Here is a 17,878-nt window from a genome sequence, read left to right as displayed (position 1 = left end):
AGATTTTTCTATCCATTTCATTACAGTAGGACTGGTATAAATATTGCTATTACCACCTGGTGTGGTATCCTACATCTTTAAAATAGATTTGGAATTGACTGAGCACAGTTATGATTTGCATGTAGGCTACTGCACTGATCCATAAAACAACACTGAATGACATGAACCCTAAATAAGACAGTTAATGGATCAACATTAAGTGATTTTTAAAATCCAGTTTAACGTATTGTTTTGTTTGTAATTTGTTCAGTCTTTTCTTAGGAAATTCCAAAACGCTTAATTAGCTTAATGACCTAAAATCAATAGATACAAATTCCTCCTTATAGGATCACCATTCTTACTTCTAAATGTCAGAAACACTGAATGTGAATTAAGAGCATTTCTCAGTTCTTAGTAACAAGATAATGAACACAATTAGTGCTATCATCCAGCTGTAAATGGCTTGTCGTGTTAACCTATTGATTATAGGTAATTACAGTAAGTCACGTTAAGCATTTTCATGTTTAAGCGTTTCTGTAAATCCCATTCACTATCCTCAAAACAGTACCGGAGTTAGAAATTTGATACATGTAAGTCACACATTTGCAATTTTAAAGCCAAACCTGTTATCATAATTGCCAGTAAAAAGTACATGAATAAATTGTGGTTTTATGAAAAAATCTAATATACCAACATGGTATGGAAAAACCCTTTAGATTCCTTCTTGTTCTTAAATATAGACTCTTAATCATTTCCACTGGACACAGAGGCACTTTGTTTTATCATAGTGAAAATCATACTTCACACACATCCTCATTGTCTCTCATACACATTTAACATTAGAGATATGGTCTAAACTGTATGGGCTGTGCTAGAGAGAGAGAGAGAGAGAGAGAGAGAGAGAGAGAGAGGGGGGGGGGGGGGGGGGGCACAGACACCCAGCAATAGAGAATCCATCCCCAAAATCATCTCTGCACAGTGCAACACACACACTTCCCTACAGTTCATTCTCTCACATCACATCGACATAAAGACCAAAAACAAAACAACCATCACATTTCCTCCTTAGGACAACTGCCTGTATCTCATACAGACGGCGTATCTCCACCAAGCCACGTTTAAATATACGGACAATCAAATGTACAACTATACACAGAACACATAAGAAGTGTTCCAATGGATTATTCTTCAACAGTCTACACCTCTCTGTGGACTACTGAACCAACATTGTGATATACAGCAGTCATCATAGACAATGAAAAGATCATGTACATATCTTCTGACGTGCTAATGGACTCATTCTGGTGTTTACTCTTTGTGGTGGTGTTATAACAGTGAATGGATGATTCATATTTATTTAAAGGCCCAGTGCAGTCAAAATGTGATTTTCTGTTGTTTTATATATATTTCCACACTATGAGGTTGGAAAAATACTTTGAAAATGTAAGAATTATAATAATGCCCTTTCAGCCTGTTTTGGTGGGATGGAGTTTTGGCCTTCCATGGTGAGATCACCAGATGGTAAATTAGTTAATAGACCAATAAGAAATAGAAATTACTATTTGCTAAGGAGCTATTTTAATTAATTTTTGACCATTTTAATTGAAAACAATACCAGTAAAGTGCTTCATTGCTATCTGAAAATGATTTGATATTGCGATAACAATGGCTGCATTAGACCTTTGAACACAGTCTCAGGTGGTGTACACTTCATGTCTTCCCCGTTGCCTTAGACCCATGAAAAATGTGTGCTGGTTTGGAATAAATCCGGCCTCTTATTATTGTAGTAACCAAACAAACACAAAGACACCACCAACCTCTGGGGCTGAAAGACACAATCCTCATCTGCTGTAGTAGACACAATGTTATTATGCAAATCCCTCAAAACAAGAGAAATTGCTTGTGGTGGCAGATTTAATTTGAATATTCATTGTTCATTTCCAATAAGCAACAAGTAATCAAATCATTTTGAATGATTTGTTGTTCCAATGGTACTAAAGGGTAGGCTAACTGTTGCTGTATGTATTATCTGACACGAGACGGAGGTCTTGAGGACCATAAATCAACGGTCAGATAGTAGTAGAGAGAGACACTTATTCAACTGGCCTCTGTCAGTCAGTTCATCAAGGCATTGACAAAAACTAAACGTGAAGAGTTGAAAGCACTTATAAATTCCTGATCCATATTCCTGTTGGAATGGAGGTGTGAACTGAACAACGCTCCCAGTGTTCTGAGAGGCCCTCGGGTGGTCTGATCAAAACAAACAACTGGGAAATCACGGGGCTCTGTCGGGCAGAAAACCAGCAAAACAGCACAGATCCTTCTCCTCTAGTGGCACGCTTTGGAGACACTCCACAGGTCTTAGGTGGGACTTCCCTCTCATTCGCTTTTGGGCTTGGATAGTGGGACTTCACTTTTCCCCCCCCACATCCATTGGACATGTCAACCTTGTACAGAGGGAGCAGAGAGACAGACTGTGTAGTAGAGCAAATGATGACCTCTGACCTCAGAGAGGTGACATGGGGCGGGACTTGCTGGCTGGCAGTGAGGTGGGGGTCCATTGGGGTGTTATCAGATGGCTGAAGACTGGGGGATGGTTGGCGTTGCTGGCTGGTAGAGGTAGTGATGGAGGTGTGAGACAGACAGACAGAGTGGCAGACAGTTTAGTTCCAGTTCCCCCAGCACTATAACAAGTGGGCCTCTATCCGTAGCCAGTGCAGTCCTTGACGTATGTAGTGCACAAGTTCTATCATGCTGCTGTGTTGGCTCAACGGTTCCATCATTGAGTCCAGCTCCTGAAAGAACTCTATGGAAGAAGGCGAAGAGGAGAGAGTGAGTGTTTAGGTGTGTGTGTCTACAAGACAAAGACTGACAGACGGGTGTAATAGCAAAATTAAAGTCCTGTTTTCCATCCCTCTCTTACCTCTCTCCGAACCTCTCTTCCCCTCTCCGAACCTCTCTTACCCTCTCCGAACCTCTCTTCCCTCCCTCCTAACCTCTCTTGCCTCCCTCCTAACCTCTCTTCCCTCCCCCTAACCTCTCTTTCTTTCCTCCCAACCTCTCTTTCTTTCCTCCTAACCTCTCTTTCTTCCCTCCTAACCTCTCTTCCCTCTTTCCTCCCTTCTAACCCATCTCCCCCCCAAACCTCTCTTTCCTCCCTCCTAACCTCTCTTTCCTCTCTCCTAACCTCTCTTTCCTCCCTCCAAACCTCACTTGCCTCGCTCCTGACCTGTCTCCCTTAACTACCCTCCCTCCTAACCTCTCTTCCCTCACTTTCCTCCCTCCTAACCTCTCTTCTCCCCTCCTAATCTCTCTTGACACCCTCCTAGCATTTCTTGCCTCACTCCTAACCTCTCTTCCATCTCTTACCTCCCTCATACCCTCTATTTCTCTTTACCCTCCCTCATAACCTCTCTTTCCACCCACCTAACCTCTCTTTCCTACCTCCAAACAACTCTTTCCCCCCTCCTAACCTCTCTTCCCTCCCTCCTATTCTCTCTTTCCTCCCTCCAAACAACTATTTCCTCCCTCCTAACCTCTCTTCCCTCCTTCCTAACATCTCTTCCCCCCTTCTAACCTCTCTTCCCCTCTCCGAACCACTCTTGCCTCCCTCCTAAACTCTCTTCCCCCCCTCCTAACCTCTCCTCTATCCTTTCCATACCTCCAAACCTCACCACCCTCCCTCCTACACTCTCTTCCCTCCCTACTACCTCTCTCCCCTCCCTCCTAACCTCTCATTCCTTCCTCCTAACCTCTCTTCCCTCCCTCCAAACCTTGCTTACTTCCCTCCAAACATATTTTCCATCCCTCCTAACATTTCTTCCATCTCTCCCCTCCCTCCAAACCTCTCTTGCCTCTCTCCTGACCTCCCTCCTAACCTCTCTTCCCTCCCTCCTAACCTCTCTTCCCTTCTCTTTCCTTCTTCCTAACCTCTCTTCCCTCCCCCTATCCTCTCTTCCCTCCCTTCTAACCTCACTCCCCTCTCTTCCCAACCTCCGAAACTCTCATCCCTCCCTTCTAACCTCTCTTCCCTCCCTCCTGACCTCTCTTCTCTCCTTCCTAACCTCTTTTCCCCCTCCTAACCTATCTTCTCTCTCTCATAATCTCTCTTGCCTCCCTCCTAACCTCTCTTCCCTCCTAACCTTTCTTCCCTCCCTCCTAACCTAGTCCCTCTTTCCTAACCTCTCTTTTCTCTCTCCTAACCTCTCTTCCCTCACTCCTAACCTCTCTTCCCTCTCTCCTGACCTCCCTCCTAACCTCTCTTCCCTCCTAACCTTTCTTCCCTCCCTCCTAACCTAGTCCCTCTCTCCTAACCTCTCTTTTCTCTCTCCTAACCTTTCTTCCCTCCCTCCTAACCTCTTCCCTCTCTCCTTACCTCCCTTCCCTCTCTTCCCTCCCTCCTAACCTCTCTTCCCTCCCTTCTCTCTCTTCCCTCCCTCCTAACCCCTCTTCCCTCCCTCCAAACCTCTCTTGCCTCCCTCCTAACCTCTCTTCTCTCTCTTTCCTTCTTCCTAACCTCTCTTCCCTCCCCCTATCCTCCCTTCCCTCCCTTCTAACCTCACTTCCCTCTCCTCCCTCCCTTCTAACCTCTCTTCCCTCCCTCCTAACCTGTCTTTCTTCCCTGCTAACCTCTCTTCTCTCCTTCCTAACCTCTTTCCCACCCTCCTAACCTATCTTCCCTCTCTCCTAACCTCTCTTGCCTCCCTCCTAACCTCTCTTCCCTCCTAACCTTTCTTCCCTCCCTCCTAACCTCGTCCCTCTCTCCTAATCTCTCTTTTCTCTCTCCTAACCTCTCTTCCCTCCCTCCTAAACTCTCTCCCCTCTTTCCTGACCTCCCTCCTAACCTCTCTTCCTTCCCTCCCTCCTAACCTTTCTTCCCTCCCACCTAACCTCTTCCCTCTCTCCTTACCTCTCTTTTCTCTCTCCTAACCTATCTTCCCTCCCTCCTAACCTCTCTTCCCTCTCTCCTAACCTCTCTTCCCTCCCTTCCCTCCCTCCTACCCCCTCTTCCCACCTTCCTAACATCTCTTCCCTCCCTCCTAACCTCTATTCCCTCCCTCCTAACCTCTCTTCCCTCCCTCCTAACCTCTATTCCCTCCCTCCTAACCTCTCTACCCTCTCTCCTAACCTCTCTTCCCTCCCTCCTAACCTCTCTTCCCTCCCCCCTAACCTCTCGTTCATCCCTTCTAACTTCACTTACCTCTCTTCCCACCCTCCTAACCTCTCTTCCCTCCTTTCTAACCTCACTTCCCCTCTTCCCTCCCTCCTAACCTATCTTCCCTCCCTCCTAACCTCTCTTCCATCCCGTCCCTCTCTTCCCTCCCTCCTAACCCCACTTCCCTCTCTTCCCTCTCTTCCCTCCCCCTAACCTCTCTTCCCTACCTACTAACCTCTCTTTACTCCCTCCTGACCTCTCTTCCTCATCTCCAAACCTCTCTCGACTCCCTCCTAACTTCTCTTCCCTCCCCCCTAACCTCTCCTCCCTCCCTTCTAACCTCACTTCCCTCCCTCCTAGCGTTTCTTCCGTCCCTCCTAACCTCTCTTCCTTCCCTCCTAACCTCTCTTCCTTCCCTCCTAACCTCTCTTCCTTCCCTCCTAACCTCTCTTCCTTCCCTCCTGACCTCTCTTCCGTCCCTCCTAACCTCTCTTCCGTCCCTCCTAACCTCTCTTTCTTCCCTCCTGACCTCTCTTCCGTCCCTCCTAATCTCTCTTCCGTCCCTCCTAACCTCTCTTTCTTCCCTCCTGACCTCTCTTCCATCCCTTCTAACCTCACTTCCCTCCTTCCTAACCTCTCTTCCCTCCCCCTAACCTCTCCTCCCTCCCTTCTAATCTCACTTCCCTCTCTTCCCTCCCTCCTAGCCTTTCTTCCGTCCTTCCTAACCTCTATTCCTTCCCTCCTAACCTCTCTTCCTTCCCTCCCTCCTTACCTCTCTTCTGTCCCTCCTAACCTCTCTTCCGTCCCTCCTAACCTCTCTTCCTTCCCTCCTGACCTCTCTTCCATCCCTTCTAACCTCTCTTCCCTCCCTCCTGACCTCTCTTCCTCATCTCCAAACCTCTCTTGACTCCCTCCTAACATCTCTTCCCTCCCTCCTAACCCCACTTCCCTCTCCCCCCCCCCTAACCTCTCTTCCCTACCTACTAACCTCTCTTCCCACCTTCCTAACATCTCTTCCCTCCCTCCTAACCTCTCTTTTCTCTCTCCTAACCTCTCTTCCCTCCCTCCTAACCTCTATTCCCTCCCTCCTAACCTCTCTTCCCTCTCTCCTAACCTCTCTTCCCTCCCTCCTAACCTCTCTTCCCTCCCCCCTAACCTCTCGTTCATCCCTTCTAACTTCACTTACCTCTCTTCCCACCCTCCTAACTTCTCTTCCCTCCTTTCTAACCTCACTTCCCCTCTTCCCTCCCTCCTAACCTCTCTTCCCTCCCTCCTAACCTCTCTTCCATCCCGTCCCTCTCTTCCCTCCCTCCTAACCCCACTTTCCTCTCTTCCCTCTCTTCCCTCCCCCTAACCTCTCTTCCCTACCTACTAACCTCTCTTTACTCCCTCCTGACCTCTCTTCCTCATCTCCAAACCTCTCTCGACTCCCTCCTAACTTCTCTTCCCTCCCCCCTAACCTCTCCTCCCTCCCTTCTAACCTCACTTCCCTCTCTTCCCTCCCCCCTAGCCTTTCTTCCGTCCCTCCTAACCTCTCTTCCTTCCCTCCTAACCTCTCTTCCTTCCCTCCTAACCTCTCTTCCTTCCCTCCTGACCTCTCTTCCGTCCCTCCTAACCTCTCTTCCGTCCCCCCTAACCTCTCTTTCTTCCCTCCTGACCTCTCTTCCGTCCCTCCTAATCTCTCTTCCGTCCCTCCTAACCTCTCTTTCTTCCCTCCTGACCTCTCTTCCATCCCTTCTAACCTCACTTCCCTCCTTCCTAACCTCTCTTCCCTCCCCCTAACCTCTCCTCCCTCCCTTCTAATCTCACTTCCCTCTCTTCCCTCCCTCCTAGCCTTTCTTCCGTCCTTCCTAACCTCTATTCCTTCCCTCCTAACCTCTCTTCCTTCCCTCCCTCCTTACCTCTCTTCTGTCCCTCCTAACCTCTCTTCCGTCCCTCCTAACCTCTCTTCCTTCCCTCCTGACCTCTCTTCCATCCCTTCTAACCTCTCTTCCCTCCCTCCTGACCTCTCTTCCTCATCTCCAAACCTCTCTTGACTCCCTCCTAACATCTCTTCCCTCCCTCCTAACCCCACTTCCCTCTCTCCCCCCCCCTAACCTCTCTTCCCTACCTACTAACCTCTCTTCCCACCTTCCTAACATCTCTTCCCTCCCTCCTAACCTCTCTTTTCTCTCTCCTAACCTCTCTTCCCTCCCTCCTAACCTCTATTCCCTCCCTCCTAACCTCTCTTCCCTCTCTCCTAACCTCTCTTCCCTCCCTCCTAACCTCTCTTCCCTCCCCCCTAACCTCTCGTTCATCCCTTCTAACTTCACTTACCTCTCTTCCCACCCTCCTAACTTCTCTTCCCTCCTTTCTAACCTCACTTCCCCTCTTCCCTCCCTCCTAACCTCTCTTCCCTCCCTCCTAACCTCTCTTCCATCCCGTCCCTCTCTTCCCTCCCTCCTAACCCCACTCCCTTAACCTCTCTTCCCTACCTACTAACCTCTCTTTACTCCCTCCTGACCTCTCTTCCTCATCTCCAAACCTCTCTCGACTCCCTCCTAACTTCTCTTCCCTCCCCCCTAACCTCTCCTCCCTCCCTTCTAACCTCACTTCCCTCTCTTCCCTCCCCCCTAGCCTTTCTTCCGTCCCTCCTAACCTCTCTTCCTTCCCTCCTAACCTCTCTTCCTTCCCTCCTGACCTCTCTTCCGTCCCTCCTGAACTCTCTTCCGTCCCTCCTGACCTCTCTTCTGTCCCTCCTAACCTCTCTTCCGCCCCTCCTAACCTCTCTTCCTTCCCTCCTGACCTCTCTTCCATCCCTTCTAACCTCACTTCCCTCCCTCCTGACCTCTCTTCCTCATCTCCAAACCTCTCTTGACTCCCTCCTAACATCTCTTCCCTCCCTCCTAACCCCACTGCCCTCTCTTCCCTCCCCCTAACCTCTCTTCCCTACCTATTAACCTCTCTTTCCTCCCTCCTGACCTCTCTTCCTCATCTCCAAACCTCTCTCGACTCCCTCCTAACTTCTCTTCCCTCCCCCCTAACCTCTCCTCCCTCCCTTCTAACCTCACTTCCCTCTCTTCCCTCCCTCCTAGCATTTCTTCCGTCCCTCCTAACCTCTCTTCCTTCCCTCCTAACCTCTCTTCCTTCCCTCCTAACCTCTCTTCCATCCCTCCTAACCTCTCTTCCGTCTCTCCTAACCTCTCTTCCTTCCCTCCTGACCTCTCTTCCATCCCTTCTAACCTCACTTCCCTGCTTCCTAACCTCTCTTCCCTCCCTCCAAACCTATCTCGCCTCCCTCCTAACTTCTCTTTCCTCCCTCCTAACCTCTCTTCCCTCTCTTCCTCCCTCCTAACCTCTCTTCCCTCCCTCCAAACCTCTTACCTCCCTCCAAACCTCTCTTGCCTCCCTCCTAACCTGTCTTCCCTCCCTCTTAAGCTCTTTCCCTCTCTCCTTCCCTCTCTTCCCTCCCTCCTAACCTCTCTTTATTCCCTCCTAACCTCTCTTCCCTCTCTTCCTAACCTCTCTTCCCTCCCTCCTAACCTCTCTTACCTCCCGCCAAACCTCTCTTGCCTCCCTCATATCCTCTCTTCCCTCCCTCCTATCCTCTCTTCCCTCGCTCCTAACCTCTCTTCCTCCTTCCTAATAAACAGTGGGTGATTGAGTGCTGGAAAGGCTCAATCCTAAAAGTAACAGCTCTGGTGATCAGTATGTGTTGAAAGGCCCATCTAGGCCTTATGGTGTCATAACTGGGTGATTCCTGTCTCAATTCCACCAAAGACACCATCCAACAGGCTCTAATTGAGCTCATTATGAGTGTCGACAGAGAGTAGGAGAGGTGTAGGGAGGATCAACTTCTAATGGATACTTCTGAGGCTGTGAGAGTGAGTTCTTGCCTAACACAACCACATAACCTGCCCCTTTAATCAGCTAGGCTCAGGAAATGACAGAGACACGACACATCAAATCCTCCATTCACAGTCAAGAGGGGTGTCCTCCATATATCTCTGCTGGTCTCTCTCTAGTCTGTACATTCGCTCACTAATGACAGTAAATGGGTCAAGGCTTAGGGCTCCTTTATTCTCCATATCGCCACGAAAGAATACAGAACACATCAGTCCATATTAGGCCATCCCGAGGGTGATGAAAGGATCTGGCTGGCCTTGATTCCTAACCAATATGAATAATTAGTCATATATAATTACTGAATGCAAGGTAGATGAATGGGAATACATGTATTAACACAAATATATGATATGATAACAAAAGAGTAATGGATGTTGTATGTAGCGATTACTGCTACATCAGCTGCAGTTACCACCCTACCCGGTATGTACAGCACAATTTATTCTACTAATGTACAAAATCTGCCATTTCTGCCATCTCCTATACAAACATCCTGTTGTAAAACAGAGAGACTGTGTCCAGTTTCCAGTCTCCAGTACCTTGGCTCTCTGTGGCCAACTTTTCTGCTGTGTCCCAGTGCTCGTAGCTCCGGAGAATGTTGTTGGTAATGTTGACGTGGCTGGCGGCCATCTGGTGAATGCGCTGGGGGATGGCCACGTTGCCGGAGGCCCCGGAGCCCGCAGTGCCCGTACTGCTGCTGCCCCAACTGACTGGGGAGAGACTCAGAGACAGGGGCGATGGGGTGCCTGTGTTCCTGGGAAGACAGAGACACAATACAGGGGTCAGGGGTTAGAGGTTGGAAGTGAAAAGGTCAGGGCACCACCACAGAGATGATAGTGTACTGTATAACCACTGGACACCATGGATTTTGGTATCCTGGGCAAAACATACAAAGAGCAAAGTACTTTATATATACAGGGAGTAAAGTGAATTATATATACAGGGAGTAAAGTGAATTATATATACAGGGAGTAAAGTGAATTATATATACAGGGAGTAAAGTGAATTATATATACAGGGAGTAAAGTGAATTATATATACAGGGAGTAAAGTGAATTATATATACAGGGAATAAAGTGAATTATATATACAGGGAGTAAAGTGAATTATATATACAGGGAGTAAAGTGAATTATATATACAGGGAGTAAAGTGAATTATATATACAGGGAGTAAAGTGAATTATATATACAGGGAATAAAGTGAATTATATATACAGGGAGTAAAGTGAATTATATATACAGGGAATAAAGTGAATTATATATACAGGGAGTAAAGTGAATTATATATACAGGGAGTAAAGTGAATTATATATACAGGGAGTAAAGTGAATTATATATACAGGGAATAAAGTGAATTATATATACAGGGAATAAAGTGAATTATATATACAGGGAATAAAGTGAATTATATATACAGGGAGTAAAGTGAATTATATATACAGGGAAAAAAGTGAATTATATATATACAGGGAATAAAGTGAATTATATATACAGGGAATAAAGTGAATTATATATACCATAATCCGTCAGGCTTTGCCACTGTCCGTCAAGCTTAACCACAATCCGTCAGGCTTAACCACAGTCCGTCAAGCTTAACCACAGTCCGTCAAGCTTAACCACAGTCCGTCAGGCTTAACCACAGTCCGTCAGGCTTAACCACAGTCCGTCAGGTTTAACCACTGTCATTCAGGCTTTGCCACTGTCCGTCAAGCTTAACCACAGTCCGTCAGGCTTAACCACAGTCTGTCAGGTTTAACCACTGTCATTCAGGCTTTGCCACTGTCCGTCAAGCTTAACCACAGTCCGTCAGGCTTAACCACAGTCCGTCAGGCTTAACCACTGTCATTCAGGCTTTGCCACTGTCCGTCAAGCTTAACCACAATCCGTCAGGCTTTGCCACTGTCCGTCAAGCTTAACCACAGTCCGTCAGGCTTTGCCACTGTCCGTCAAGCTTAACCACAGTCCGTCAGGCTTAACCACAATCCGTCAGGCTTTGCCACTGTCCGTCAAGCTTAACCACTGTCAGTCAGGCTTAACCACTGTCCGTCAAGCTTAACTAACCACTGTCCGTCAGGCTTAACCACTATCCTTCAGGCTTAACCACTGCCATTCAGACTTAACCACTAACCTTCAGGCTTAACCACTATCATTCAGGCTTTACCACTCTCCGTCAGGCTTAACCACTCTCCGTCAGCCTTAACCACTGTCCGTTAGGCTTAACCACTGTCCGTTAGGCTTAACCACTGTCCGTCAGGCTTAACCACTATCCTTCAGGCTTAACCACTATCCTTCAGGCTTAACAACTGTCATTCAGGCTTTGCCACTGTCCGTCAAGCTTAACCACAATCCGTCAGGCTTAACAACTGTCATTCAGGCTTTGCCACTGTCCCTCAAGCTTAACCACAATCCGTCAGGCTTAACCACTGTCATTCAGGCTTTGCCACTGTCCGTCAGGCTTAACCACTATCCTTCAGGCTTAACCACTATCCTTCAGGCTTAACAACTGTCATTCAGGCTTTGCCACAGTCCGTCAGGCTTAACCACAGTCCGTCAGGCTTAACCACAGTCCGTCAGGCTTAACCACAATCCGTCAGGCTTTGCCACTGTCCATCAAGCTTAACCACAATCCGTCAGGCTTTGCCACTGTCCGTCAAGCTTAACCACAGTCCGTCAGGCTTAACCACTGTCATTCAGGCTTTGCCACTGTCCGTCAAGCTTAACCACAATCCGTCAGGCTTTGCCACTGTCCGTCAAGCTTAACCACAATCCGTCAGGCTTAACCATTGTCCGTCAATCTTAACCACAATCCGTCAGGCTTTGCCACTGTCCCTCAAGCTTAACCACAATCCGTCAGGCTTAACCACTGTCATTCAGGCTTTGCCACTGTCCGTCAGGCTTAACCACTATCCTTCAGGCTTAACCACTATCCTTCAGGCTTAACAACTGTCATTCAGGCTTTGCCACAGTCCGTCAGGCTTAACCACAGTCCGTCAGGCTTAACCACAATCTGTCAGGCTTAACCACAATCCGTCAGGCTTTGCCACTGTCCATCAAGCTTAACCACAATCCGTCAGGCTTTGCCACTGTCCGTCAAGCTTAACCACAGTCCGTCAGGCTTTGCCACTGTCCGTCAAGCTTAACCACAATCCGTCAGGCTTAACCATTGTCCGTCAATCTTAACCACAATCCGTCAGGCTTTGCCACTGTCCGTCAAGCTTAACCACAATCCGTCAGGCTTAACCACAGTCCGTCAAGCTTAACCACAGTCCGTCAAGCTTAACCACAGTCCGTCAAGCTTAACCACAGTCCGTCAGGCTTAACCACAGTCTGTCAGGTTTAACCACTGTCATTCAGGCTTTGCCACTGTCCGTCAAGCTTAACCACAGTCCGTCAGGCTTAACCACAGTCCGTCAGGCTTAACCACTGTCATTCAGGCTTTGCCACTGTCCGTCAAGCTTAACCACAATCCGTCAGGCTTTGCCACTGTCCGTCAAGCTTAACCACAGTCCGTCAGGCTTTGCCACTGTCCGTCAAGCTTAACCACAGTCCGTCAGGCTTAACCATTGTCCGTCAAGCTTAACCACAGTCCGTCAGGCTTAACCACAATCCGTCAGGCTTTGCCACTGTCCGTCAAGCTTAACCACTGTCAGTCAGGCTTAACCACTGTCTGTCAGGCTTAACCACTGTCCGTCAAGCTTAACTAACCACTGTCCGTCAGGCTTAACCACTATCCTTCAGGCTTAACCACTGCCATTCAGACTTAACCACTAACCTTCAGGCTTAACCACTATCATTCAGGCTTTACCACTCTCCGTCAGGCTTAACCACTCTCCGTCAGGTTTAACCACTGTCATTCAGGCTTAACCACTCTCCTTCAGGCTTAACCACTATCCTTCAGGCTTAACCACTATCCTTCAGGCTTAACCACTCTCCGTCAGGCTTAACCACTATCCTTCTGGCTTAACCACTATCCTTCAGGCTTAACCACTATCCTTCAGGCTTAACCACTATCCTTCAGGCTTAACCACTCTCCGTCAGGCTTAACCACTATCCTTCAGGCTAACCACTATCCTTCAGGCTTAACCACTATCCTTCAGGCTTAACCACTCTTCGTCAGGCTTAACCACTATCCGTCAGGATTTGCCACTGTCCATCAAGCTTAACTACTGTCCGTCAGGCTTAACTACTGTCCGTCAGGCTTAACCTCTGTCCGTCAGGCTTAACTACTCTCCGTCAGGCTTGATCACTAATACTGATTTGATTTTGTATTATCGGCAAACTAGGGCTTATCTCGGCTTGACAATCATGGCTTACAATCATCTGTCAGCCGGCTTGAGACATCAATCAGAGGACATATTCATCAGTCTTTTAGTGCCAAACCCAAACAATCAAGCTCCAGGTCCTGTAATTCAGCACTAAATTGAAAGGCGCTCCCCCCGTGAAGTTAAATTATGATGCTCTGTCAACAGCTTGCCTCTCTCGGCTCCCTTTCTAATAGTTTGAGGCTTTTGCTGAAATAAACAAACCCTTGAGTGTGAAAAAAAAAACAATAAGGAAAAAAGATTCATGATTGTCAAGGACAGAACAAACAAACTGTGGGAAAGACCAGAGCAGAGTGTAATCTAATGTTGATTACATTCCGCAGGTAGCGGAGCTGACACAGGATTAAAAAGGCCAGTTGGTGGCTAATGTGACCATGGTGAACTGGAGGAGGCTGCAGGAGCCCTAGGAGCCAGTAGGATCTGAGGCTAATTGCTTCTGACAGCGCCTTTCACAGCAGAATAGCAGAAGCTGGTCAGTGCTTTGGCTGAGGGCTAGATCCCAGCCCTTGAAAAGACAGGCTCAAGGGAGCTCACAGTCACACACAGAGGATGGCTCACCACCAACTGCCAGACACTGACGAGCCCCACGGTAGCTCCGCAGTAGCCCCACGGTAGCTCCACGGTAGCTTCACGGTAGCCCCACGGTAGCTTCACAGTTGCCCCACGGTAGCCCCACGGTAGCTTCACTGTAGCCCCACGGTAGCCCCACGGTAGCTTCACTGTAGCCCCACAGTAGCTCCACGGTAGCTTCACTGTAGCCCCACGGTAGCTTCACTGTAGCCCCACGGTAGCTTCACTGTAGCCCCACGGTAGCTTCACTATAGCCCCACGGTAGCCCCACGATAGCTTCACGGTAGCTCCACGGTAGCTTCACGGTAGCTCCACGGTAGCCCAACGGTAGCCCCACGGTAGCTATATGGTAGCTCCATGGTAGCTCCACAGTAGCCCCACTGTAGACTGCGAACCCAAACACACAGGGTGGATCAGTTAGGTTCAGTTGCCATGGAAAATGCAGAAGAACAGTGAAGTAGTGAGCTCATCCCACCAGTGTGATGTGCTGAAAGCTGGAAGTCACATTGACAGAAGCTCTGTCTGTCATGACCTTTGTCTGAACAAAGCAGTCAGCATCTGAGAGGGTTAGCTTGTTGCTTGGCCAGGAGAAGGCACATACATGGTTCTGTTCAGACAGCATCTGAGAGGGTTAGCTTGTTGCTTGGCCAGGAGAAGGCACATACATGGTTCTGTTCAGGGAGATATCTGGTATAAAGAATGCATTGTAATGCAACATTAGATGACCGAGGTGACATGTTACTCACTTTCCATTGGCTCCCCATGGCGAAGGTACTTGGGAACTTTTAGCCGAGTTCTGGAATGGAAGAGGTTTGTGAGAACAGGACATTTGGCAGCACCACTATACAAACACTTTGCACAGCTTAGAAAAGCTATCACAGCAATACAAACAGCGTCTCTAGAATAATATGCAACATAATGAATTAAAACAGGCTTAAGCACTAATGTATGTAGATAATTGATACACATAGTTTGCACACTAACCACAAAAAAAAGTATGTTTTTTAATTACCACCATGCAAAGCTAATGAGTACACACAACTTAACACAAATATACATTTAATTTAGACATTTTAATTAGCTGTACGTGTTCTACAGCTATCACTCTTTTTATTCATCGAAGTTAGAATTAGAGTTAGAATTTGGAGTTAGAATTGGAGTAAGAATTAGAGTTAGAAGTTAGAATTAGAGTTAGAATTTGGAGTTAGAATTTGGAGTTAGAATTTGGAGTAAGAATTAGAGTAAGAATTAGAGTTAGAAGTTAGAATTAGAGTTAGTTACCTTGAAATACTCCATCAGAGAACGGGAATACTTTACTGCATGGTCCTTCTTTAGTTTGAACATTCTCAAGTACAGGAGGGATAAACAGCGATTGCTATGGAGATAAGAGCATAATAACAGTCCATTAAATGCAGGACCTACAGTAATACAGTATATATGGTATTGGCAACATAACAGGCTGTGTATCAATTACAGACATTAAGCATCAAATAAATAACGAAGGAAAATGTGTTTTCTAACACATTAACTTGACATATCCATAATGCATGAATATTTCATGTTGTTGTTATCAAATCTACCTCTCTAATTTCTTAGAAAATAAAAGCTAGAAAACAGAGGCAATAGTCAGACACCAGATGCTTTGGACATATGCACCTCCCCATGACATGACACCAGCACTCTGGCATTAATACGTCATTACCACACTACACTTCCTAGTTTCTCCCAATCTAAACCACATCAGCATGTTCTTACACACACGCACACGTACACACACACACACGCACACACACACACTTTGCCTTCTAAAACAAATTACAAGTATACACTGATGGATCATGTCAACCAGTGTCAAATATTTGAATATAATCCCTAATGATGTCAGAACGGTTTACTAACACAGGAATTATGACCTGGGTGTCTCACTCCTACTCTCATCACTGTCTACACTGCTATGACTGAGAGCCTAACCATAACATTCTAACCATAACATTCTAATTCTAAGCATTCCATTCTAACCATTCCATTCTAACCATAACATTCTAATTCTAACCATGACATTCTAACCCTGACATTCTACTCAGATTATACAATCAATATGACAGGCAGCATATCCCCTGTAGCAGTGTGGTTAGTATACTGTATATGTTGCTAGCCGCCAGGAAATCTTTCATTATCCCTAATAGCTTAATGAAATACAAGAATAATGATCCCCTTTAAGCTGATTAAGTGCTTTAGCAGTGTTTTAAAGCTCCCTTCAAGATACATCCGATTGTCGGGGAGGGATGGCTGAGTGGAGATTTAAATAGTGTTTGAGCGAAGCGGCGGATTTAGCATCTAACGGGTTTGGAAGCCAGCTGGATTTTCTTAAATCAACCCAAACGCCCACACAGGCTAGAGATCCTTGTCCGTCATCACACCCATCAGAGGAATGATGGGTTTCCTTCAACCACACAGAGGTTCACATCAGAAACTATATCAAGGGAAAACTCACCACAATACAGCTAATTTCTTCTCGGCTACTGTTGCTGAGTGACTTGTAAAGTTCTTTAACCTCATGGCATATCTTCAAAAGCAGAAAAGACAAAAACATAAATCAATTAATTAATTCATTTCAGTTCAAATAACAAAAAGAGAGGATGACTCAATGTCCATAAAGCCAGGGGAGCATACATAAAGCCAGGGGAGCATACATAAAGTCAGGGAAGAATACATAAAGCCAGGGGAGCATACATAAAGTCAGGGGAGCATACATAAAGCCAGGGGAGCATACATAAAGTCAGGGAAGCATACATAAAGCCATTGGAGCATACATAAAGCCAGGGAAGCATAAATAAAGTCAGGGGAGCATACATAAAGCCAGGGAAGCATACATAAAGTCAGGGAAGCATAAATAAAGTCAGGGGAGCATACATAAAGCCAGGGAAGCATACATAAAGTCAGGGAAGCATACATAAAGTCAGGGAAGCATAAATAAAGTCAGGGGAGCATACATAAAGCCAGGGGAGCATACATAAAGCCAGGGAAGCATACATAAAGATAGGGAAGCATAAATAAAGTCAGGGGAGCATACATAAAGCCAGGGAAGCATACATAAAGTCAGGGGAGCATACATAAAGCCAGGGAAGCATAAATAAAGTCAGGGGAGCATACATAAAGCCAGGGAAGCATACATAAAGCCAGGGAAGCATAAATAAAGTCAGGGGAGCATACATAAAGCCAGGGAAGCATACATAAAGTCAGGGAAGCATAAATAAAGTCAGGGGAGCATACATAAAGCCAGGGAAGCATACATAAAGTCAGGGGAGCATACATAAAGCCAGGGAAGCATACATAAAGTCAGGGAAGCATACATAAAGCCAGGGGAGCATACATAAAGTCAGGGGAGCATACATAAAGCCAGGGGAGCATACATAAAGTCAGGGGAGCATACATAAAGCCAGGGGAGCATACATAGAGTCAGGGGAGCACACATAAAGCCAGGGGAGCATACATAAAGCCAGGAGAGCATACAAAAAGTCAGGGGAGCACACATAAAGCCAGGGGAGCATACATAAAGCCAGGGAAGCATACATAAAGCCAGGGGAGCATACATAAAGCCAGGGGAGCATACATAAAGCCAGGGGAGCATACATAAAGCCAGGGGAGCATACATAAAGCCAGGGGAGCATACATAAAGCCAGGAAAGCATACATAAAGCCAGGGGAGCATACATAAAGCCAGGGGAGCATACATAAAGCCAGGGGAGCATACATAAAGCCAGGGGAGCATACATAAAGCCAGGGGAGCATACATAAAGCCAGGGGACTATGCATAAAGCCAGGGAAGCAAAAATAAAGTCAGCGGAGCATACATAAAGCCATTGGAGCATACATAAAGCCAGGGAAGCATAAATAAAGTCAGGGGAGCATACATAAAGCCAGGGAAGCATACATAAAGTCAGGGAAGCATAAATAAAGTCAGGGG

The 17,878-nt window shown here is 46.9% G+C and overlaps 1 protein-coding gene across 1 annotated transcript in view; it reads right to left on the bottom strand.

Moving 5' to 3' along the window:
- Nucleotides 1-2,320: 2,320 nt before the first annotated feature.
- LOC139390625 (AF4/FMR2 family member 2-like) overlaps nt 2,321-17,878 on the bottom strand; it is a 274,611-nt gene continuing 259,053 nt past the window's right edge. The window contains exons 18-22 of the mRNA XM_071137875.1: nt 16,407-16,478; nt 15,194-15,287; nt 14,659-14,708; nt 9,559-9,773; nt 2,321-2,785 (exon numbers count right to left, since the gene is read on the bottom strand). Of these exons, the coding sequence (XP_070993976.1) occupies nt 2,664-2,785; nt 9,559-9,773; nt 14,659-14,708; nt 15,194-15,287; nt 16,407-16,478 (553 nt within the window). The 3' untranslated portion in view covers nt 2,321-2,663. The remainder of the gene's footprint in view (nt 2,786-9,558; nt 9,774-14,658; nt 14,709-15,193; nt 15,288-16,406; nt 16,479-17,878) is intronic.

Source organism: Oncorhynchus clarkii, chromosome 31, assembly GCF_045791955.1.
Source record: "Oncorhynchus clarkii lewisi isolate Uvic-CL-2024 chromosome 31, UVic_Ocla_1.0, whole genome shotgun sequence".
NCBI classification, from domain to species: Eukaryota; Metazoa; Chordata; class Actinopteri; order Salmoniformes; family Salmonidae; genus Oncorhynchus; species Oncorhynchus clarkii.
The sequence above is the reverse complement of the archived record's forward strand: the minus strand, read 5'-3'. Positions and strand labels throughout refer to the sequence as shown.